The 25,976-nt window shown below is 46.7% G+C and overlaps 1 protein-coding gene across 1 annotated transcript in view; it reads right to left on the reverse strand.

Annotated features, from left to right (window-relative positions):
• ADAM11 (ADAM metallopeptidase domain 11) overlaps positions 1-25,976 on the reverse strand; it is a 345,706-nt gene that overhangs the window by 295,694 nt on the left and 24,036 nt on the right. Inside the window, exon 2 of the mRNA XM_069634268.1 lies at positions 21,056-21,234. Within this exon, the coding sequence (XP_069490369.1) occupies positions 21,056-21,234 (179 nt within the window). The remainder of the gene's footprint in view (positions 1-21,055; positions 21,235-25,976) is intronic.

Consider the following 25,976-nt stretch of genomic DNA (forward strand, 5'->3'; position numbering starts at 1 on the left):
CAGGGGGTAGCCCAGGGGCAACGCATTTGTCTTGGAAGCAAGACAACGCAAAGCAACACAGATTCGTATCCCGTGCTTCGAGACTGGTCTCCGGTATTGCACGCTTAATAAAAGATCAATTAATTAATGAAATGACGTTATGATAGGCAACACGCTAGTTTGGTACCATATGCAACTCCAGAGCATAGAGATGCAATGGTCCAGTGTCCTGACGAGAAGTTCCCAATTGATTGTGAAAGGCTCAGTCCACTTCACCTTCCCCTTAATGGTTTAAAGAGACGTTTTGTTGTAAGAGTTTCCAGAATTTTGCATGGGTTTCCAGAATCCAGCGCTTCAGCTCATCTACAAGGTGGTGGTTAAGAGTTTGGAGATCTTTCGTACAAGATACCTGTTGCTGGACATTTCAAAATTAGCACACCTTGACACACCCAAGCGTGGGTATCTGAAAATGAGAAGGATTCATCGCCCACCCCTCCCCCCCCCCGCCACCCTCCTGGATCTGCACTGTAAAATGGCATACCCTGGGCAATCAAGACAATGTTTCCACATTATCTCAGCCAGCGGCCACATGAACATTTTAAAAAGCAAGCGAGAAATGTGCTCCTACTCCTCAGGCTCCTTTACGCTGCTCAAAAGGTGCTGTCTGAGAGAAATGGCTCCCCAGCTTTGCCTACCCTCTGGAAGTGAATGCGTCCCCTTGATGGCAATATCTTGAACTCAAATACATTTCCTAATCGCTCCCCTATGAGCCGATGAACCGCCGTATCAAATGTGTCCAAACATCCCAGAGAACCAGGGCTGCCGGGGCCCACCTTGCTCCAACCCGAAGCCACCCGTCACCAATGCCACAAAGGGTTCATTCAATCCCATGAGCGGAGGCAGCCATGGCTAATACATAGCAGGAAGTCTGCTATCCTCAATGGGATTTCATGACTTTACTGATTGATATGTTGATCATTGATTGGATTGGGGTGGCAATTTACCATTTTCAAATTACAATTACATAGTTGAGCTCCTCTACCACCACTCCTGCCTGAAAGGAATGCTTCCCAATTTCTGCCACTGCAGGTGCCACGCTCGCCATCTCCACGGCAGTGGAGAACGCCCACCCTAGTTTCAGGAAGGGGCAATTCTCCTCTACCAACGGAACTTTCCACTCCTGCCAACCATGGGTACAATAACCTCCAGAAGTGGCCCAAGTTCTGTTTGAGAAAGTGACTTCGGAATGGTGATGGGGCCGAAATGCTTTCTCAGATAGTTTCAGTTTTACTGACGAAGTATGTACCAGACCTGACCGACACAGTCTCATATCCACGGACATCCTGACAAGGGCCACGTTCTGACATTCGCATCACATGCACGGGCAGGTCCTTCCACGAGATGCCAGGTACAGCCTCATATGGTACCATCATATTCTCTCGGCACATCATCTGCTAGGTAGAGGCCTCCAATGCTACATAAAGACATGATATGAGATATGGCATTTATAACGTGCCTACACACAAGTGTTTCAAGGCGCGACGAGGCAAGGCAGGGGGACCAGAGGGAAGACAGACAACGATCCTACTAGACCAGGTGTCATTCTGATTGCGCAAGTGCGTGCGTTAAGCAACATCTAACCACTTAGACACATGTTCAGCCATCATATTCTCAAGTACTGCCTTTTATGCCCAAGGCAGGCATCACACATCAGGCCAAGTCTCATTTGCCAGATACTAACTCAGATGCCTAAGAGAGATGCATTCTCAGCTGCCCAGGTCATAACATCATATGTCGTGAGCAGCAATCATTTGCCCAGTTAAAGATTCATATGTAAAAGTAGTGCCTTTATCATATGCACAAGGCCTCACATGCCAAGAAATAGCCATACAATTACCAAGACCAGAATCCTAGTCCAATGGAAAGCCATTATAGGCTATACATAGGTAATGCCTACAGTGACAGCAGTACAAGACAGAGGACAAAACTAGACAACAAATCGGCAGTGCAATCACAACATTTACCCCAAAAAGGAAAAGGTGCTAATTCGACTTTTAGAACAGACTAAGTATGGTGAAGGATTCATATGAAGGGCGACAAATGAAAATAAGTAAAGAAAACATTCCACAGTAACCTGGTCATGGACAAAGGCATTGCAATGGCTGAGCTCTTAGGTGCAAACACCATACAGAATAGTCACCAGGCCACTGATGAGCACTGTACAGCCGTGCTTAACCTTTTGAATGAAAAATACTTCGAAGATCTGGAAATCATTCATCAATAAGCACAATCCTCACGGTTTCTCCCTGAAATCTCTCTCTCAGGTACAGCCACCCAACATCTACACATCCCCTGCACCCTCAAAATCTATAAGTCAACCCAGGTGCTGAAGGCAGACGCCGGGAAGTCAAACTTACTGTTGGAATCGGGTGCAGCATCTTGGGCCGATACATCCTTCGACACATTCACGCCCGACCTCCTAGATGTGCTGCATTCATCCTTCCTTCATGCAAGTGTCCCTGGTGTTTTGAAACACACAATCTTATCCCTCTCCTGGAAAGCCCTCAATGTCTTGAAACAAATGCCGTCCTATCTAGAACCACCAGCACCCAAGCAAAATGCTGGAACAGGAGACCACCCAATCGCTCCAGAATTACCACTAATTCAATAATCTTCTTCAGGATTAACTGGCAATCATGATTTAGATATTTTAGAGTTATTGGAATGGATCTATACCTTTTGTTCCCATAAACCTATTTACCAAATTACTTTTCCAGACTTTAAAAATCTAATTGCATCTTCCTTTTGCTTTAATGTGGGGTTCCCCATCATGGTTCCCCTACACTTCCTCTTCACCCCCTTCCACATTCATACCTCACCCTTTTCCACCTTTACACCGGTTTTATTTTGCAGTTTTTATTTTCTTTCGGTTTCTAGAAAGTTTGCTCGTTTTAGAGCAATTCTTTTTGGTCATTGGACACAAACCCTTGAATCAGCCCTCAGGGACATATGCAGAGACCTCCTCACCACACGAGACGATCGCCATCATTCTTCTGGAACTTTAAACAAATTGTGATACCGCAGAGCAGCGGATACTGGTCACCTGGTTTCATGAGTGGATGGAAATAACTTGCAGGGTACAGAAATGGATACAAGACTTTCCCGCAGACCCAGTAAAACCTGTCCGGGCCAGCTGAAGCATGAAAGAATTATCTTGTGTTTTTTCTAACAGGGATCAGATTATTGAGCACCTCACCGTGGATTTCAAACGTACGTTGACAACTTCCACAAGATGTCTACAGTCATACAGCTCCATCTTTAGTCGCTGGAGAGATCTATCCCCTCCACTCCCCAAGGTGTCCAGCTACCTGGAAAACTTCTTTTGGATGAAGGAAAGTTACCTTTATCGATAGAAAACACTGCCGTACCATGTTGACTGGATCTCATCCAAGATCTGTTTAAAACCTGAAGAACCTAGGAGATCTCATTGATGCTTATTTTTCCTTTGACCCCAGTTTAACATGGTGGTTCAGAAATTCATGGGGAGGATAGCACAGGGGCAACGTACTCGCCTTGGAAGCAAGATGTCACTGAGCACCACAGGTACGATCCCCGGGTGCGTGCATAGAAACCTCTGGGTATTAAGCGCGTTATAAATAACCTATTATATCATAACTACCTAGTAAACTATCTCTGTAAGATCCTCACTCTGCTCCGATGGCAGCCTGTGTGGTGCTCTTCAAGGACATTACTTACCCTCCCACCACTGGATAACTGCAGTTCCATCTACCTCCGTCTAATTGAAAATATCCACCATAAAACTGCAGAGACTGCTGAATAAAGAAGCTGACCTGGGCTTTGACCTTAGGAGGCTGGACAAAGTGTACCACACACTCAAAACCCTCAACTGGCCCAGGTTGGAGGGAGCATGAAGTCAACTTTGAAATGTGCAATGAACAAGCCATCAGCAGGGAAAGGCCTGCGGTCTGCCTATCACTAACAATAGTTACGCTGACAGGTCTCCGTCAAGAGATCTACGTAAACCACCTTGCTCACTCTATCCATAGTACATCAGATAAGGCATGACAGAAAAACTCTGCAATGCCGAAATAGCTCATCTGTGGAATAATCTCAGCCAATCTCTCATACCTCAATCTAGCTACCACAGATTCAAGGAGAAGCTAATAAATACACTCTCTCCCACCAATCATTTAATAATATACATGTTGAATGGGTCTTCACTCCCATGCCCTTCATCAAATGGATTGGGCTTGTCTCCCAATGGCACCAATTGCATGGATCAAAGTTACCACTATCAAGCCAGATGTCAATGAAGCACAATCTATAGAACTCAGCCGTCAATCTTTGATATCCATCGCTGCCCACTCCAATGAGGACATCCATATCCATCAGCAAGCCAAAGCATGTCGATCCACCAGGTCTGGCGTGCTCTGAAGTGGTCACAAGGAGACATGTTTAGTGCGTTATAAAAAGCAAATGCACCCATACATTCTTCAGCTAGAGCTGAAACCTCATGTGCCAAGATACAGCTGTAATTTGCTGGTTACAGCTATCAAGTCTAAATAGAGAGATCATATATTCTACAATACGAAGTTAAGACAAGTATGTCTCATATGTCAAGGTACCGCCTTCCTTGGAAAAGTGTATGCTTCTGTGCATATGTACAGGGAGCAGATTATAGGCACAGTCATTATACGCCCAGCTACTGTCCTCCTATGCTCGGTATATACTCACATGCCCTGAAACTGCCATCCTACTAAAGTGAATCAGTCTATTCACAGGTACTTACATCACAGACTAGGTATCTCCCATTATCAGGAAAGTTGAATCTGGGTGCACTGTTCCGGTAACTGCTCTCCCACCTAGATCGCTGAGCAAGCCGTGCCGTTCATTGTTGGAGTGACCTGTTCCCCTCCCGTGTTCTTGTTGTGACCCCTGACATTCTGAGCTGTGGGGCACAGGGCTGTGCATCTCGCTCTCTTCTCTCACGCCCTCTCCTCCGCCTATCTCTTTCGCACCCTCTTTGGTGCTCTCTGTTTCTCCAATCTTCTCTAATTGCTACTCGATCTCCTACCCTATGCCTCTCAGCAAGCGTGGAAGGAAGAGGTTCAAGAGGGACATCCTGGTCTCCAACCCGGGCCTTCCTATCGCTGATACCTACACCAGTGCTTCCTCCAGACAGACTCTCCCAGACATCCTCTCTGACGTTCCCTTTCCTGACTTATGGACCCTTCATATGATCTCTGTTCTCTCTCATTTTTTTCCTCTCCCATTAATGGTAGCCCTAGGTGGAAGGTCCTCTTGGCCTCCTTGCACTCTTGCAATACCATCATTAATGTCTATCTGAATGGCACTGTCTTGGTTCAGGGCCCTTAGCCCAATCTCCTCCTTTTCGATAGGTGTTTCCCGTGTCTTATCAACTTCCTCCCTTCTCCTACTACTCCTTCCGCCACCCCTCTGGCACCCTCCTCTGGCACCCTCCTCTTCCTCCTCTGCCCATCCTCAGGCCCCTTTACCACCTCTGCCGGATGTACCTCAAGCCCTTAACCCTCCACGGATGTCTTTCAAATGTGGGAACCTGATCCCCACGCTACTGACAACTCGCATTCTGCTGTCGAACACTCCTCTGACATCTGTCACCTCCTTGAAGAACTCAACCTAGATGTCCTTGCTCTCACCGAGACATGGTTCACTGCCAGTTCTGTGACAAGTTTTGACACTATTCTCCCTGAGGGCTACAAGATCCTCTCCAAACCCAGGACCAACCGTCTGGGAGGTGAAGTAGCCCTGATCTTTTCTGAGTGGGTCCCTGCTTCTGTCATCTCTATGCAGACCTACTCCTATGAATGTGGGTTTGCTCGCTCTCTCTCTCCTGGCCTCTCCCTAACTGTGGCCACCATCTACAGGCCACCTGACAAGGTCGCCCTCTTCCTCTCTGAATGGGCTGACCTCTCATCTTTTCTCCTTGCCTCTACCTCTCAACTTCTCCTACTTGGAGACCTCAACATCCATCTGGATGCTTCCAATCCCTCCTCGGCACAATCTCTGCAACACTCTCTTTTTATTCTACCCTCTGGCCCGACAACCTCTGCTGGGCACACCTTGGATGTCTCCTCATCTCCTCTGACAGCCCCCTCTCACCACTCCTCTCTCTTGGACTGACCACTTTCTGCTCTCCTCCCACCTGACACTCTCTGTCCCTCAGGTGAAACCTACCGCAGCACTGCCATCAACCGTTATGGTCATCCGGCCCATGAAGCGTGTGTCAGTGGAGGCCTCTGCTACTACTTTCTCTCCTCCTCCTACTCCTGCGGCTGACTCACACTCTGACACAGCTCTTTCAAGCCTGGATCTTTCTATCACCAACACTCTGGACATCCTTGCCCCTGTCATGAGAATCCACCTGATGACTACCTCCAAGTGCAACTCTTGGTATGACTCCAACCTTGCCACCCTAAAACGCAATTGTACGGTGGCTGAGAGGAAGTGGAGGGCATCTGGCACATCCTCTGAAAAACTTGCCTGTCGCCTGCTCCAAAGGCAATACAGACTCTCTGTACTGTCCAAGAAGAGAGCCTACATCCAAGCCTGGGTCCCTGGGGCCTCTAACAACACAGCCAAACTCTTCAAAATCTGCAAGGAGCTGGCCAACCTTGCTGCAGTCTGCACCTCTCCTGTTCCCTCCCAGGCCCTCTGCACAGCTCTGGCCTCACACTTCTCTACTAAAACCCAGGACATCCTGTCCTCTCTCTCTGCCTCTCTTTCCTCTCCCTACTGCTCTACCTCTACCTCTCCTGGCCCTCTTCTGGCTACCTGTCCCTCTCCTCCTCCCTTCTCTTTTTCTGTGATCACTCCTGATGGTGTTTCTAGAAAAGTCTGATCTATGAAAGTGTCATCCAAGCAGGTGCTCCCCTGTTCCAAAACCACCAAGGAGCACATTGACACCCTTGCTCCAGTCTTGGCGGATTTCTGCAATCATTATTTTGCCACTGGAACTTTCCCCTCCCCCTTAAGCACTCCCTTGTGCATGCCCTCCCGAAGAAACCATCCGCTGATCCCTCCTGTCCAGCAAACAACCGCCCGATCTCTATCACTCCTTTCTTGGGCAAACTCATGGAAAAGCTCGCCATCTTCCAGCTTACTCTCCACAGTGAATCTGTTGGTTGCCTCCATGACCATCAGTCTGGCTTCAGAGCAGTCAGAGGCACTGAAACTGCTCTCCTGAACACCCATGAAGAACTGCTCACTAATCTTGATTCTAACCTTCCTTCTGTCCTCATCCTCCTTGATCTTTCCTCTGCCTTCGATATGGTCAACCATGCCATCCTGATCAATCGCCTCAGGGAGAACCTGGGCATCATGGATCAAGCACCCGCCTGGTTGACTTCCTTCCTCCTGGACTGTCCCTCTCAGGTCCAACTGGGGTCCTTTCTCTCCAGCACCTTTCTCTCAAACTTCTATCTGCCCGCAAACCATCTGGCTCCCAGCTGGACCCTTGCCTGGCCACAACCCTCAAAGAAATCTTCGGCTTCCACCTGCGCATGAGAACACGCAAGATCCGTCATAAATACCTCCCTTTCGTCTGGTATCTTTCCCAACGCATTCAAAACGGTTCATGTCAAACCACTAATTAAAAAACCTTCCTTCGACCCTCTCCAGCCCAAAAACTACTGCCCCATCTCAAACACCAGATTCCTTGCAAAACTCATTGACCGGGCCGCCTACTCCCAACTAAATGCCTTTGTCAAAGCCAACAATCTCCTATACCCTGCACAATCAGGTTTCAGAGCCCGTCACGGAACCGAAACCACCCTAACCTCAATCTGGGATGACCTCAAAATGACGGCAGACTCCCCGGGATGCGCGGCACTAATCCGTCTTGACCTATCCGCCGCCTTTGACACAATCAATTACTCAATCCTCCTAGACCGCCTCCACTCCCTAGGAATTTGTGGAACCGCTCTTAAATGGATAGCTTCATTCCTCAAAGATAGGTACCAAATAACGATACTCTCCAACTATACCTCCCAAGCCCGACCTGTCGACACGGGAGTCCCACAAGGAGCATGCCTATCTGCCCTCCTGTTCAATCTCTACTTGATCAACCTCCCTCCAATAGTTCGTTCACACAACATCCTGTGTTACAACTACGCTGATGACACTCAACTAATTCTAAAACTAATGAACTCAAATCCCAACTCCCGACCTGACCTGGCCTCCTGCCTCCTCGGCATAGAACTCTGGATGACCCAAATCACCTCTTGTTAAACCCCTCCAAAATGGAAATCATGGTATGTGGCAACTCCAAGCTTTTTCCACAACCACCACCCTGGCCACCCGCCATGGGCAGCTCACCGACCCCCTGCAAATCAGTGAAATATCTTGGATACATCCTTGACTCTGACCTAACACTCTCGCGCCAAGTCAACAACGTCTCAAAATCCTGCCACTACCACCTTAAAACCCTTAGATGCATCTTTCCATATCTCTCCTTTCCTAACAGACTCTCCGCGGTCCAATCAATCGTTATGTCAAGAACGGACTATGCAAACCCCCTATACCTCGGAATCCACGCGTACCAACTGAATAAACTCCAAAGGGCACAAAATGCGGCAGCAAAAACTGCTACTTGCGCTCGGCCAAAGAGACCACATCTCCCCAGCCCTTAAGACGCTGCACTGGCTTCCAGTAGCCCGAAGGGTGACTTTCAAAACCTTATGCATCTCCCATCGAGCACTGCATAAAACTGGTCCTCAATATCTCTAAAACAAAATAAAACCCTATCACCCCCCTCGCACCCTAAAATCAAGCTCAGCCGGCCTCCTAGTCATACCTAAGACAAACCCAGTCAGATAAGGCGGATCATCATTCTCAGCCTTAGCCCCCACCCTGTGGAACTCACTCCCACCCCACATCCGCCAAACCGAGGATTTAACATCTTTCCTCAAACTGCTGAAAACCTGGCTCTTCCCCTAAAACCAACCGGTAACCAAACTAACCTAAACTGACAAACAGCGTCTCAACGAAACCAACCCAACAAACTACCTGAGGCGAGAAATTGACAGCTAATAACCCCTAATATAAACTAGAAAGTCAAACGGAATTAAACGAGTAAAGTAGATCAAAACAGAGAAGTGGATAATAAGAATAAATCATAGGGAAACAGTAAGTAGACATAAACTGCAGAAATGCACTTAATGCATGAGAAGGGAACGAAGTGAATGGCGTCGATGAAATAGTTAGAATGGATGAAGCATGTTGAACCGAAGAATGCATGAGTGGAAGAACAGATGACTACATAGATTGAATAAGTGTGTAAATCGAATTAGTATTTACATCAGATAAATGTATAGAATGGATGAACATAGTAAGCAACTAAGCGTTTGGAATGGTTGAGTGTAAACAGTTGAATCCACCGAGTGGAAGAATGCATGAGTGGAAGACAGATGACTACGTAGATAGAATGAGTGTCTAAATCGAATGAGTATGTAGATCGGATGAGGGTATAGAATGGATGAACATGTCAAGCGAATGAACATGTAGAATGGTTGGGTATGTAGATTGGACGAACGCGTATGGCGGATGAGGACATAAATACAGAGAAGCCAATGCAAAACTGATGATTATACAGAACGTATGAGCGTGCAGAGTGGAGGAGCGTGTAGAGGGGAGGAGCGTGTAGAGGGGAGGAGCGTGTGGAGGTGAGGAGCGTGCAGAGTGGAGGAGCGTGTAGAGTGGAGGAGCGTGTAGAGGGGAAGAGCGTGTAGAGGGGAGGAGCGTGTGGAGGGGAGGAGCGTGTGGAGGGGAGGAGCGTGTAGAGTGGAGGAGCGTGTAGAGTGGAGGAGCGTGTAGAGTGGAGGAGCGTGTAGAGTGGAGGAGCGTGTCGAGGGGATGAGCAGGTAGAGTGGATGAGCAGGTAGAGTGGATGAGCAGGTAGAGTGGATGAGCAGGTAGAGTGGATGAGCAGGTAGAGTGGATGAGCGTGTAGAGTGGATGAACGTGTAGAGTGGATGAACGTGTAGTGAGGATGAGCGTGTAGAGTGGAGGAGCGTGTAGAGTGGATGAGCGTGTAGAGTGGATGAGCGTGTAGACCGGATGAGCGTGTAGAGCGGATGAGGTTGTAGAGCGGATGAGGTTATAGAGAGGATGAGGTTATAGAGCGGACGAGGTTATAGAGCGGATGAGGCTACAGAGCGGATGAGGCTATAGAGCGGATGAGGCTATAGAGCGGATGAGTGTAGAGAGCAAATGAACTTGTAGAACAAGATTACTGCGTATTAGCAAATGACTCTAAGGGGCTGATGAGTGCATATTAATGTTGGATGCGTGGAAGCACTAGTGCATTGAGCGGATGAGTACGGGGAGCAGATGAGTACGGTGAGCGGATGAGTACGGGGAGCGGATGAGTACCATGACCGGATGAGTACGAGGAACTGTTTAGCGCGGAGAGCGGACGAGTGAAGCGAGCGAATGAGTGCGGGAGCGGTCGAGTTGAATGCGTGGAAAGCACGAGTGCAAAGAACAGATGAGTACACATAGTGGAGGAGTGCATGAGCATGTAACTCATCATATCACACCCCACGCTTACTCTCTTCTTTACACCACCACCCAACTAGAACACAGAGATGCTATGACACCATTCGGTATAACTGTTCTCATACCAACACCTCCCGTTCACTCCACATCACTCTAAGTAAACACTGCTGGTTACACACCCCCCAGCCAGGCGTTCTCCTCAGGCCTAACGCAGCCACAGTCGCTCTGGATAAATCCTGCCAGAACGAACACATACCCCTGATCTCAACCACCACACCTACCGCTATGAAGCAGCTACTTCACGAATACCGCACCAGCTGCACACATATCCGGTGCGCACACGCACCGTTGACTCTCCCTACCCTCTCTATCGACCTGAACTTCGCTTCCCAAGGGCGTTCAACCTACCAGCGCCTTCAGGCCATACCAATGGTATATAAGGCGCTATATAAGTGCAAAATAACATAACACAACATGCAGTGTTCCCCAGGGCTCCAACCTCTCCCCTTGGCTTTTCAACCTCTATGTGGCTCCTTTGGCCTGCCACATCTCTACCATCTACTCTAATTTTCATGGTTATCAGGATGACACTCACCTCTCCTTCAGGCATCCCTCTGCCCCCTCTCCTCTCTTGCTCATTCCTGACTGTCTATCCGCGATTCAGGAATGGTGCACCTACAACGATCTCTGCCTCAATGCCAGCAAGACAGAGATCCTCCTCAGTGGGACCTCTACTCCAGCTTCCCCTCTTTCACTCTGGCCCACTCCTTGGGTCTTCTCCCTGCGCCTTCCTGTCAGTCAAAAATCATTGGGAACATCTTTGACTCCACTCTCTGCTTCTCCCCTCACATCGCGGACCTCCTGAAGAAGTCCCACTGTCAGCTGCACGTCCTCAGAGGTATTCTTCCTTTTCTCACTTTTCCCCCAGAAGCTCAACATCTCCAGAGCCCTGGTTCTCTGTAGGCTGGACTACTGCAACAGCCTCTATCCCAACCTGCCTTCCTCTACTCTCTGCCCTCTGCCACTGAATGACACAGGCCTAGTAAGATTGTTTGTTTCATCCTCCATATGTCTCCCTACCTTGTATTGTCGCGCCTAGAAAAACCTGTGTACAGGCGCGTTATAAAGGACTCATCATATTATATCATATCATCATATGGTAGGTGCAAACCTATTTGTTGTGCTACAGCATTGTATGTCCAGATGCAGCCTTGTGTGCCCAGGTGCAGCCATGCATGCCCAGATACTGGCAAAATATGCCAGGTGTAGACTTGCTGGCTCAGGTTTAAGTATCCTATTATGGCTGTACTTAGCATATGCCCAGATGCAGTCTCAAAGACCAAGAGGCTGCCATCACTTGCCATTGTGCAGTCATGCACACTAAATATGTACTAGCAAAAGTTAATGCCTTACTTATGGCACATTATATATACATAACAAATCTCAAACTGGATTAAATAATACGTATTCAACAAAATATTTAGTGCTCTGCAGCTACCATGCCAATGTTACTTCTTATACCTAGAAGGCCACTGGCAAAGAACACACCCAAAGCATGTTCCTATATGACATATACGACATATACAAATGTTCCCAAAAAACAGGCAAGGTGCTAAAGGGTCCCTCCCACCTGTTGGCCCCTGGCAAGAAATGACTGCTTGGTCCATTCAGGCTGTGTTTGCCATTGGCCAAATGGAATGTAAGCACACGTGCCATGGCATTCTATTGATTAGTGTTCAGAGTATTCAGTTCATCCTTTAGCTGGGCCATCCGATATCTGACAGACAAACCTTCCTTCTTGTGCCCTGGACTCTTTTTACATTATTATTTTGCCTTATCTTGCTCCTTGGCTCATTTCCTTTATAGTAACCTTGGGTATTTGGCAGCAGTACCTTCGAATATAACAAATGCCCATCAATGGCTTTGGAGACCACGCTGCCATTCTTGAAGCAGGCTTTATACCTAAAAAGAAACATTTTACAACCCGCCATCCTGTATTTTAGTCCAAAGCAGTGGGTGACCCCTTTCCTTTTTTTCAAACCCATTTCAATTCCTAAACACGTTCTTGCTTTTATGTCTTTGATAGGTCTTTAGCAGGTTCTCCCTGCTCTTCCCCACTCCTTTGCACTCTAGGATATAAGCTTCTGTTATGTGCACCGCCTTCATAAAAGCAATGCACGCCATCTTCCTAATAAAAGTCCATCTTGGCACCTGTTATAACAGGACATCCCTACTGAGAGCCCCAAGGCCTAGGTTAGGACTTGGTTAAGACACCTAGTTCTCAAAAAGGGGCTTGGTGTGGTTCCATGGTGTATGGGCTCCTACCCCTAACCCCACCAGTGTGGTAACTGATAGCAATGTTTGTGCTTTAACTTGCTATTTTGGGCAGATTCAAACATAATAAAGGAAATAAGACACTGCTAAAAGTTGCTGAGGCATCTGACTTGGCGAAACCAACGTTTTTTTTTATTTTAAGGCTTTGAAACCACTGCAACAAATCCTATCAAGCTGGCATTGGGTGGGCCACTCGATGAAATAGCGCGATAACATATCGCAGTTACAGTACAGCAATCGCCATTCAATACAGGAATAACATAAAAGAGAACACCCTGAACTAGCTTACTATTTGCACGCCTCCACGCTCGATGCACTGGAGTGACCGCCATTCTCCTGATGGGTGAGTCAAATCCACCTCCTGGATGATAAAGGGGAGGAAATTGGAGCTTGGACAGAGAACTGCCAACTCAATGATGGGCAAAAACTCTGTCTAAGACCCTTTATTTCCTTGACAACGACACTAAATGGAAACCCTGCAGCTCATGGCAGGGTTCTATGTGATGTTTTCGATTTTTTATAGGTCGCCTAACTAAAAGGCACATTTTTGGGGCTGATTTTAGATGACCAATAAAAAAGCTACACACCCCCGCCAATCCCAACACCCCTCCAACTCTGGCGGGATTAACCCAAAATCAGCCCCTGCGACCCCCCTCCCCACCCAAGACTCTCCCTATCCCCAGTCAAACAAAAAAACACACAACACACACAAACATACACGCACACAAAAACGTACCTCCTCTCCCTCGACGCTGCCTCTGGGTCCTGGAGTTCTTGTCAGCCCCTGCGCGCACTCATGTGCGGCAGGGGCATGACAGTTCGTTTTAGAAAGACCGCTCCCTGCGGTCACTGTGCGGTCTTTCTAAATCAATCTTTTAAGTAGTCGTTTTTTTTAAACAACTACTTCACTTAGGGCCCATGGCAGAGAACCCTGCAGCAGAACCCCGGATGAACAGCTCAGTCATGCACAAAGAAAAAAACCAAGGTGTCTTCGATAACAGCCCCAAAACACCAACTTTAATTTCCTACATACATCCTATAACCAGAGAACCCTTTACATTTTTTATTTACTAGCATGTGGTTTGTTTCAAAACTTTGCCAACGTTAAACACGACAAGCTTGCACTTGTGACATGTAAAAATAATAAAACAGTTCATAGATTAAATATTGGTAAATTCTGTTGAGTTTTTCTGCCGATGTTTAAGCAGCCATTTATATTTCATAAAGTTTGTCAAATCTGTTCTGGGATCATTGTGTCCCATGTTTCTGTCTGAAAAATCTATAGCATTTTTTTCAGTGCGAAGATTGGTTTCGGGTTTTCAGTTTCGCATAATTTGAGCCACTATATGTTTGTATCTTTTATGCAACTATTGTTCACAATCGGATCTAGGTATTTTGTTCTTGTTGGCTCTAGTTGGTTGCAGAGAACGAGAGAGAAAGAGAGAGAGAGAGAGAGAGAGAGGAGAGAGAGAGAGAAGGAGAGAGAGAGAACACACACACACTCTGGTCATGGAAATGGAAAAGTGTTTGCAGCAGATGTTTAGGGAGAGGGAAAAGGATGGTAAAGGTGGCCCATAGAAAATAGACTTTCCTGAAAGGAGCTCTCAGAGTCCAAATTAGATTTAGATAAATAGGAGCTGCCAGCAGCTCATGGGTATTCGGCAGTAACCAGTAGCTCCCACGGTGGAACGAGGAGCTAGTGCCACATAAAATGTAAGCATATACTGGTATCCATTATTTATGACCCCTTATGCTTTAAATGTCATATAGATATAAACTAATGTTTATTTATAGACTGTCCCAAATACACAGAAATAAATTCACATAGTTGGGTTTGTTCAGCATCAGTTGGCCTGCGGAGCCAAAAGTAGCTTCTGGTAACTGTTGGTTTTAAGCTAAGCAGGCTCTTCTAGGCTATGAGCAGGACTTAAATAGCTCCCAGCTCCCATCAATTTCGAATCCTGAGAGGAATACTTATGTATACTCTTTCAAGACAGACTACTGATTGGGTTAACTCAACTGAATTCAAATTAATGTGGGTGTTGCTTATAGTTTGGAATATGTCATTAATTTTGGGTTAGAGTCAACCCCAGCCCAAATAGCTAGACTAATGACTGAATTGAATGAAGACACCTTTACAGATTCTGCGCCCTCCAATTGATGAATGGTTGGTTCAAAATCAAAGAGAGACTTGAGCTGGTTGAGTAAGAAAAAAGTATATTTTTAATTTGGTTCAAAGTAAACTGAGCTGGATGTTGATTCACATCAAAATAATGGAAAGTCCTTTTAGTTAAAATGCAGACTTAGTTGATTGATTTCACATTAAGGTCACTTCAATTGGTCACATTGTATTTAGGCAAACCCTCGACATGTGTTTCTCCAAATTATTTCATTTGGTTCCTCAGACAGGAACATTGAACATTAGGGTTGGTTATCTTGCTCCAAATTATTTCATTTGGTTCCTCAGGAGGGAGCATTGAACATTAAAAGAAAATCCCAACTGCCCTGTGAACTTTGCCACTGCTTGAAATCCTGCTGCGCTCAACCTACTCACCACCCCTGCTCCTCTCCAGCATACCTCCCACGTACAACACACGCCCACTGGGCCAGCCATCCCGCACACGAAACACGAACACACAAGCCACACATCTGCCACAAGAACAAACCCAGACACTGAACATTACCCCTTCAGACACAACAACCCCAGTGCACACAATCAAAGCACACTCAGAAAGCCGACTTGCATATATGCCAGTTTTTCCTGGTTCTGCAAGCATCAACAGAAGAGCACAACCTCTAGTTTATCGCTCATCCCTCACTAAACCACCCCATCACCTTTCCTACAGAGCAACGTGAGCACCTGGAAACCATGCAAATGGTAGCGGTGTGTGGTATAAATCAACATAACATAACATAACAAGACTGGTCTATGTCCGCTAAAGGTTGCTCTGAAATAAGGCTGCCTTTCTTAGGCTGCTCCATATTAAGGAGCAGGCTCTACCAGAGGACGGACAAACATGCATCTCACTCTCTTCGGGGGGTTCCAGCATCCAAACTCACTGGCCCCATTTCACACACACACCCTGGTAGGTGTTACTGCCCTATATCCCCCTTACCTGCCAGCTTCTTTGTGCACTTGTGTGGGGCTTGAGCATATCATGGCAGACCGCCACCAACACCCACCACGCCCTGTGCATACTTTGGTCTCGACTCAGCAGACAAACGTAGTAGGCATGCATGCCGTAGGGCACATAACAAGCATGCCGCGGCTGAAAAAGGTGTGCATAAGGGCAAAAGACAGGTGCAATGTGCCTGACATAGCCACGTATAACAGGGATACGTTTATCAAAAGACCTCCATACCATCAATCCAGGAATCGCAGGATAAAGCACTGTTATATATCATAACTTGAAACTAGACCCTTGTCTAAACCTATAAATCTAACCTCCATGCCGAAACCTAAAAATCCAAATAGCACCTAAGTCCTTCATCTTACGTAAAAATGCATGTAGAAATGTATCGGGATAATAATTGTAAACCTAAATCCCTGGATTGAAATGTATAATTCTAAACTCAAAAGATACAACCTAAGATCTAACATCCTAGTGTCTAAAGCCTAAAACAAACCCCATACATTCAAACCATTAAGCCTGAGCCAAAACCTTTTAAATAATTCTAAAACAGAGCTCAAAAACCTGTGTCTCATAAGCCTAAAGAACTAAGCATAAACTCGAAAATCTTATTTTATCCCTGAAATCCAGAAACACGCCCCTAACTAACACGAGAACCCCTTGAGATCCTACCTGGTAAGTCAGAGCCCCTAAATGTAAACCTCTAGGCACAAAGCCGTAATGGAAAACCTAAACCCAAAACCAAGCCTTAGACGCTAAACTCCAATAAATATAACCATTAACTCTTGACATGTGCATTTATCCTTAACAATCCCTTAGACGTCTCCAATCTTAACCCCCATGGCTTAAATGTCATGATCCATGGAGCACATGGTGTACAATGTATTGAACAGAGAGGGGGGTAGGAAAAGAGAGACAAAAATAGAGAGAGATAGAGAAAGAAGAGTTTGACATTGGCAGTATTAGAAAGTTTAATCAGCCATTGGCAGAGGCCAGTAGTAGGAGTGTGGGGAGGAGGCTATGTTGCCTTTTCTTGTTGAGGCTTTTCGGGAGTGTTATGCCTTTTAAAGCTTTGCTGTGCCTCTTAGGCCTTGCCATGCCTTTTAATGCCTCAATATGCAATAAGACGCCTTGTGATATGTGGCTTCTTGATTGTCTGTGGCCCTCTCTAACCTTCTCTGAATTCTACTTTCCACCTTATACACCAAACAACTACATACTCACACGCTGCAGGTGACACCAGCTAGTACCTCCCTTCCCTGCACCCCTGCACCCAGTAACACCATGCACACTTTATAACTCTCCTACCACCTTGTCATACAAAGCCTTGCTACAACCCTCGACCCATCCTTGCTCACACGGCAGACCTACCTTCTAAGTAGCAAACTGAGCAGAATACCTCACTTCTGATACACATACCCTCTCACCCTCTCTCACACAGAGCCCAGGTCCAAGCCATCTGCATGCACCAAAACAACAGTAGAGCAATCTTACACTGCTTCTCCTTCTCCAAACCCAGCCCATTTTCTGAGGGTTCCAAAATGCCAAGAGGCCCTAAAGATGGCAGCCGTATGCCACATATCACCAATTGCATGAGGTAAATCCCAAGCCCACCCCTGAAAACCAGAGCACTATCCCCGAGCCCACATACATTGCTGCAATTGAAAGAATTATAATGAATGGAGTTATAATCTATTCTGAACTGTAGCCATTTGGAGTTACTCCATCCCAGAAACCTTTTAGACCTCATCGATGGGTCAACAGATCACCCACAGCGGTCAGTCATCTCATCATTCTGTCACACACCACTTACATCCACAGCAAAAAGATGGGAAACACTTTTATTGTAGCACAAAATTCAAAGCCAACCAGTGTCTCCCCTTCACCATGCGCCCAATAATGGAGTATGGTGGTGGTGCAGCCTAGAACTTGGGCAAGGCCTAAAGACAATTCTGACACAAAATACGAAAATCGGCACTCCGGTTGACTCTGTGCAAATATAATAAAATGAGATTGTTCTTGTGAAAATAGATTTAACTTCTCTCTTCCGTGGTAAGGACGCAGAAGGAGAAACCGACCCGTTTCACCCCACGGATAACCTTCTGTTGTATTTTACTAATTTTAGAACAAAACCATCCTATCGTTATCAAAGCGATGCGCTCATACCTTCAATCTTGGCAACCTTAGGCTAGTTTTAGAGCAGAAAGGAATGTCACATACTTGCAACCATTATGGTGCCCTCGTTGAGCTAGAATTATTCTTGGTTCATATCAACATTCTATTCATGTGTTTGCAACTATAATAATGGACGTGTTAGGCTAACATTTGATTAAATGAAAAGATCATGACTGCAACCTTTCTGGTGGCCATGTTGGACTGGTAGCGATATGAACTAAGAATGCTCACAGGGCAGACCTTGTTGCGTCACTTTAGATATATTGGGTAGATTAGCCACGCACCCCTTCTAGAAGGTTTGTGAAGATTAGCCATACGTGACTTTAGCTGTTAATCTTACAACACCAAGAAGCACAATTGTATCTAATAATTCTTGCTGTGCATATAGGGACTAATGGAAGTAGCCAATGTGTTGTACTCAGAGAAACTTGTGGGTGGAGCTAGCGCTCCGAGCTTAGAAAGGGGGAGGGCGCGGCCAGTGTGCCGCAGCTTGAAGACTTGGAGGGTACCATTGCGTTGCAGCTAGATGAGCTCTGATCAGATACGTGGAAGTATTTTGTGAGTAACCAACATACTAACCACCCTGCTCCTGCTCCCCTCCTGCATAACTCACAAGTACTATGCAACGCCTATGGGCTAGTAAAACTACAAACACACACAACAAACTTAACTAACATAAGCGCACAACAAGCATGCCAGTGTGTGGACCTTACCCTGACAGAAGAAGCCAGTACATACAACCATAAACACCATCAAACTACACAAGAAACGTACAAAAACACACACCAGCATAACATTCTCCTTAATACAACAAACACGACACTGGACCTTCCCCTTATGGATACAACAATCCAGTGCGCACGATTATACTACCAGCCAACCGCACATGAAACACACACACACACACTAATACAAAACCAATGCATTGAGTCTTACCCTTGCAGACATAACAAACCAGGCCACACAACCAATTCACACGCAAGACAGCACACACAGATGCCAGTTTCCCCTGGCTCTGAACCTATCCTATCATTCTCCCCTCACTAACACACCCCGCCCTCTTTCTTACAGAGCCACATGAGCGCCTGGAGACAGCCCCAGTGGTGTCCCGGTATAAGACAACATAACATGATATAATGCAATACGCTATGATTGAAATATTTCTGGTGGCCATGTTGGACTGGTAGTGATATCAAAAGAAAACAGTACAATGCCATCCTAGATCCTCAAGAACACAGATGAGTTTGCTCATTATTGGGAACTTTTAAGATTTAGGATGTCTCATCCCACCATCGAAGATGCAGATTTGTTATCATAATAAATAGGAAGGTAGGGTGCCTCTCCCCCTTATTGCCGTCACTGTCTTACTGAAACCCTTTGCCTTGTAAACAGAGGAGTGCACTACTATGCACCTAGCTGAAAGCTGCTGCTCCTTTACCAATTGTCCTGTCCTCCTCATGGAGCTCTACGAATATTTCCCGCGGGGATCTTTCTATTCATAAGTTTCTACTGCATGGAAGAACCTCCTACTGCCATTCCTCCTTCAGGTAGACTTTGCAAAGTGCGATAAAGGACGGAAAACTCATAGTCCCCATGACCAAAGCCTTACTGGACATCCTCCAAGACACTGCTTGCTGTACTTTCTGTTTTTCCCAACTCTTAATCCTGCTTTCCTCTGCTAGTGCCCCAAAGCAGCCAGCAAGGATGTGAGCTCTACCGAAAAACCAAAACAAAATAACTCCTTGTATGCGGTGGGGGGAGGGGGCGGGGTCAGTCACATGTCAGGAAATGTCAGGGCATACCCATGTGAGTGACTATACCCCTCAGTAATTATCCTATTAATAAGAAACAGCCTGACAAAAAGTCGCCCTTTTCCATTATAGCTCAGACCACCTCTATCTAAACCCTGAATATATAGAGCCTCTTCCTCCTTTCATTATAGCCCATACCACCCCTATCTACACACTGAATATATAGAGCCTCTTCCTCCTTTCAGTATAGCCCAGACCACCCCTATCTAAACCCTGAATATATAAAGCCCCCTCCTCCTTTCATTATAGCCCATACCACCCCTATCTACACACTGAATATATAGAGTCCCTTCCTCCTTTCATTATAGCCCATTCCACCCCTATCTACACACTGAATATATAGAGTCCCTTCCTCCTTTCATTATAGCCCATACCACCCCTATCTACACACTGAATATATAGAGCCCCTTCACCTTTCATCATAGCCCAGACCACCTCTATCTACACTGAGAATATATAGAGCACTCTCCTCCTTTCATCATAGCCCAGACCACCTCTCTCTACACTGAGAATATATAGAGCACCCTCCTCCTTTCATCATAGCCCAGACCACCTCCATCTACACTGAGAATATATAGAGCTCCCTCCTCCTTTCATCATAGCCCAGACCACCTCTATCTAAACCCTGAATATAGAGCCCCTTCCACCGGTCATCATAGTCCAGACCACCTCTATCTACACAGAGGATATACAAAGCCCCTTCCTCCTTTCATTATAGACCAGGCTGCCTCTGCCTAAACATTGAATAGAGCCCCTTCCTCCTTTCCTGCAGGCCAGGCCACCTCTATCTAAACCCTGAATATGCAGAATCCCTTCCCCTCCTTTCATTATAGGCCAGACCGCCCCTGGTTAACCCTTCAATGTTCCCTCTTTACCCAATGCCTAATGCCCCCAAGCACTATGATCAAGGAGAGAGAGCACAGTGAGAAGATGGACACCTCCGCCTCCTCGCCTCAGGCAGTTCTCGGTGATCGGAGGATCCCCCAGCATGGGAAGGCACATCAATGCTGTGTTGACGCGCTCTGGACCCTCCAGAAGATAACAAGGTGGCCCTAGGGCCCCACGTACCTGTTCAGAATCGCTCCTGACCCGAGTGTCCAGCTGAGGCTTCCAGACCTCTCCTCCGGAACTCTCTGCCACCAGCCTATGGGGATGGGTAACTTCCGATGATGGAGGCCCTGGATCCCACCGTGTATTGGGGGGCTCCCACTGCCAGGAGCCAGGTTGCATTGCCGCCTTCACGAAACCTAGAAAAAGTGGAAGCAGAGGGAATGGAACAACCAGGTGAGATGTGCTCCAAGTCATAAGTCAAAAGTCACTGACTGTATGCTAAAACCCAGCATTGACAACTAAACCCTTAAAACCAGTGGTAATAAATATGTTTTTAGGAATTTTGTGTGCGAAGTTGTCCTTTTTGCAGCAGGACTATAAAGTACCTGCCAAAGGCAGGGCCACGAATACATGTAGGCAATATGGCAAGTTTGTTATGCTGTGTTATCCTATGCAATGTTTTGTTTGTTAAGCCAGTGCAGCTATGCTACACTACTGTACTGCAATCTATGCTGTTGCATTATGCTATGCATTGTTATGTTATGTCCTGTTGTGCCATGTTGTGCTATGCTGTTAGTGCAATGTTATATTGTTATCCTATGCTATGTTGCCATGCCATGTTATGGCAGGCTCTGCTATGTTATTTGTAAGGTGTGTGGTGATCACCACTAACGCTGCCTATCAACTTCTACTGACTATATTTTGTGGGATGGAGAGCTCCCCGTGTCCGGTCATCAACTGTTAAAATCCACTCCATATTTTCAAGCTATCCACATAACACGCATTTAAAAGCAGTTGGGCATTTGAATATATACGCATCATAGATGTTCGCATTCAAATATCCTTCGTTCACCTTGTGTGCACATTTGCACAAATCAGGATGCAATTCTGTGAATTTTAAAATACATCCCGCAGACACAAACAGGATGTGCTTTAAAATATGCATGAATCAAACACATTGGAATGTGCCTGTTTGGAACAGGCACAGCGGGATATGCAATGCACGACAGGGTCAATTCAGACTTTGTCATGCATGTTTTTTAAAGTGGAGCAGCAGCTATATAAATAGGGTGACCAGATTAAAACAGAAAACGGGACAGGTCGTAGACATCGAAGTAGGACTAAAGTAAACGCAAATAAAACTGTAGTCCTACTTCTATGTAGCTGGCGTGTTGCAAGGGAGCTGGGGGTTGTGCTCACAGGCACACTCCTCTCATTTGAGGAGAGCAGCCGGGGAGGGGAAGGGGGAGCAAATGGGTGTGTGAATAGCATTCATGCCCCCATTCACGGGCAGTAAGAGTCGCGCCAGGCCCGATTTCGGGATTTCGAAATCGGGTCCCGGCAAAAACTGGGACCGTAGCCACCCACCCTTCCAATCTTGGGATGGGGGTTATAAAATTAAAAACCTCCTGGGACCCTGGGACGGGGGCGACTGTCTCGGGAAAACCAGGACGTCTAGTCACTCTATTTATAAACCGCTGCTATCCCACTTGCTTTTTTATCTGTCAAACGGGGATAGAAATGCTTTTTTTTCACCCATTTCACAACGACGAGCCATTTAAGGGCGTGTTACTTTAAAATGTGCTTCCAGCACCCACATGGGTGGTATGAGCCTGTAGTATATATATACACATCTTTATACATAGACATCCGCCTGGAACTAAAGCCCTACAACAAAAGAAAACTTGGAGGATCCTCCTTCTCTCACCAAGCCCCGAAAACCTGGAAGGACCTTCCAAAGTACATACGTAACACAAGAAACCACCTATTACTCAAAACCTGGCTCTTCACGTCATAACTAGAAATACTGGCCTGTCATGATGCCTGCCCCCGGGCAGCTGGACCAAGCCCATCCGCCCCGGAAGCAGGCATCCAGACATTTGTTTAAACCTCAGAAGCCCCGGCTAGGGGCTATCTGGGTTCAGTCCTGGCGCCTTAGGCGCCAGGCTCATAGTTGGAATCAGTCCTGGCGCCTAAGGCGCCAGGCTCATAGTCATCACATACCTCAGGCAGACCATGCTGCACATGCATCCAGGCCAAAGGGAGACCTGGAAGGGACTATTTTTCCACAAGGACTACTTTTCACTCAGGTGTGGTTCTAGGGTCTTCTTACCTGGAACTACTTTAGAAGCTATTTAAACCACGCCCGATCTACAACACACGCTTTGCGTTAGTCTGCATTTAGCAGTGTAACGCTCACCGTGCCTGCAAACCTGCATCCAGTTTTCTTCCACGCCCGTCTCGAACACGGAGCTCCTAGGAGAGAAAGGAAAATAGAAGAAGAGGTTAGATTACGGATTTAATCTATTCCTTACCTGATTTCGGATCTTGCATCACTCCGAGCCTGAAGGAACATTCTTTCGGCACGCGTCGTATTCCAGCTGCAGCGCCGCTCCATTTTCACCAGCCCACAGCATCTCCGACTCGGCGCTGCCTCCGTCCTTTTCTTCGGTGATTTTCAACATCTGGGGTAAAAGACAAGAAAATAGCAAGGTGAGCCTAAAGAGACTAAAAAGAAAATCACTTTTATTACGAGACTCACCTGATTATCACCGCAGGCTTTATCCTACAATACGCTGCATCTTCCTACGCCGCATCTAGGAAAGAAGGAAAAGACAATGAGCTAAACTCACGCAACTTTACAGGATAGTTTGGGTGATACAGACTCTTACCTGAACACCGCCAGCAACCTACAGACAGGATTTGTCGCCGCAAATCAACAGAGGAGTGCAAGAGTGAACATTGGACATTTTGAACTCTTTAATCTTGGCAAACTCCGGAGTCAATTATCGTCCAGAACTCCAGCACCTAAAATCAGTGAAGCAACTGGTATCTACGCGCCCCTGCATGCCACGCAGGATGGAGAGCTCACCAATCAAAAACATAAGGTGAGGACACTGATTGGGAATATCAGAGGTGGCAAGTGGGGAGAGCGGGAGCAGGGGAGGGGGTCTGCATTCACACCCAGGGGGCTAAATCCCTTTCTCCATCCACAGGAGAATACTTCTACGAGTCAAGCTTACAAGACTAAGGGGGTCCGTCCAGACGGTCATCTTTGCCCTACGCTTCATGTTGGTGGAGGCTGCAGCTGTCCGGGTTCGATCTACGCCCCTGTGGGAACCAGGTGAGCGAAACAGAATGCAAAGCCTACCTAAACATCCCCACCCGGGCGTTATGGAAACCTCTGAAACCGACCAACTAGCCCAACTGTTAGGGGAACTTAGGGCAGAGGTGCACTCTGCACGCCAAGAGACTAATGCCCTCAGGAGAGAACTTATTTTGTCAAAGGAACGCACTGATCTTGCTAGACAACTGCTGCAAAGCCAAGCCGGCCAAACACCACTACCTGGACTTGGAGGGAATCCAGCTCCTGTCTCTTCGAGCAATCCTGTGCAAGTGGTTCTACCAAGGAGCATTCCTTTAGCTCCATCCGAACGTTTTGCTTGGGACCCGAAAAGGTTTGCCGTGTTCATGAAACAGTGCTGCTTGCACTTTCTATGCAGACCAGGAGCTTTCCCAAACGACCAAGCCAAAGTAGCCTTTGTACTATCGTACCTTAGTGGCAGCGCAGCAGATTGGTCAATCCCGCTGGTCAACCAGGATGACCCTCTTCTTCAGGATTTTCAAGGTTTTCAATTGAGCATGGAAAAACTATTTGCCAGACATTCGCAGGGTCAGGCCCTGGATAACGAACGTTTATCCCTACGACAAGGCACTCAGGATCTGCTAACCTATATCGCAACCTTCAACAGGTTAGTGGTGGAAACCGGCTGGCCAGAGGAGAAAATAATTACTTTATTTCATCGTGGGCTTCGGGGTGAACTCAAAGATGTTTTGGCCCAAGTGGTGAACCCACCTCAGGATTGCACAGAATATATAGACTTAGTAGTCCAGTTAGACCACCGACTTCAGAATCGAAAGGCTGATCGAGCTAAATTCGAGAATTGAGTACTGGTCAAACCACATGTTACCTCCAAAGGAATTGAACCATCAGAACCCATGCAGATTGGGGGGGGTTAAGGGACCCCTAATGCAAAAAGAGAGAGAAAGAAGACAACAGATGCAATTGTGCCTTTATTGTGGGGCTTCAGGACATTTTCTAAGGGATTGCCCTATTAAACCAACCAAGAAAGTAGCCGGAGTGGCTCTTAGAAATCAAACAGAGCCTGAATCGGGAAACGACCACGCCCGACAAGCATAGAGGTCCACTTGCCGAGCTTGAAGAAGGACACTCATACCTCGCATCTAATCATAACAATGGTCCTCATTTATCCAAGACTTCCATCACGTATGCACGCGGCAAGGGCATATGTCGATAGCAGGGCCGTAGGAAACTATATGGACCATAAATTGGCTTCTAGGATGAACCTATCTCTCTGCAAAAAGACCGCTCCGGATGTCGTCACCACAGTCGATGGAACTGAAATTGCCTCATGGCCTGTAACTCATTCCACTATAGAGATGGCATTGCTGGGTCAGGACAGGCATCGAGAGACTATTGTGTTTGATTTAATCAAAGCTCCACAGTTTCAAATAATACTGGGGATACCTTGGTTAGAAACACATAATCCTTGTATTGATTGGCGAGAGAAGAGAATAACCTTCCCGGATTGTGCACACACCTGCTACCCGAAAAAACCCTTGAACAAAGGCCTGGCCACAGTCACTACTCCAGTCGTGCAGTTACCTCAGGAATACCAAGAATTCCAGGACGTTTTCCAAAAAGAACAGGCAAATACCTTACCGCCACACAGATCATACGATTGTCAAATCGACCTCATACCCGGTGCACAACCCCCATGCAGCAGGATCTATGCCCTCACGGAACCCGAAAACCTGCACCTACGACAATATTTAGACCAATACCTTGCTAATGGCTTAATTCGTCCATCCAAGTCCCCCGTTTCCTCAGCTTTGTTCTTCGTACCGAAAAAGGAAG

This window comes from Ambystoma mexicanum, chromosome 13 (assembly GCF_040938575.1).
Source record: "Ambystoma mexicanum isolate Mex_15411 chromosome 13, UKY_AmexF1_1, whole genome shotgun sequence".
Taxonomy (NCBI): domain Eukaryota; kingdom Metazoa; phylum Chordata; class Amphibia; order Caudata; family Ambystomatidae; genus Ambystoma; species Ambystoma mexicanum.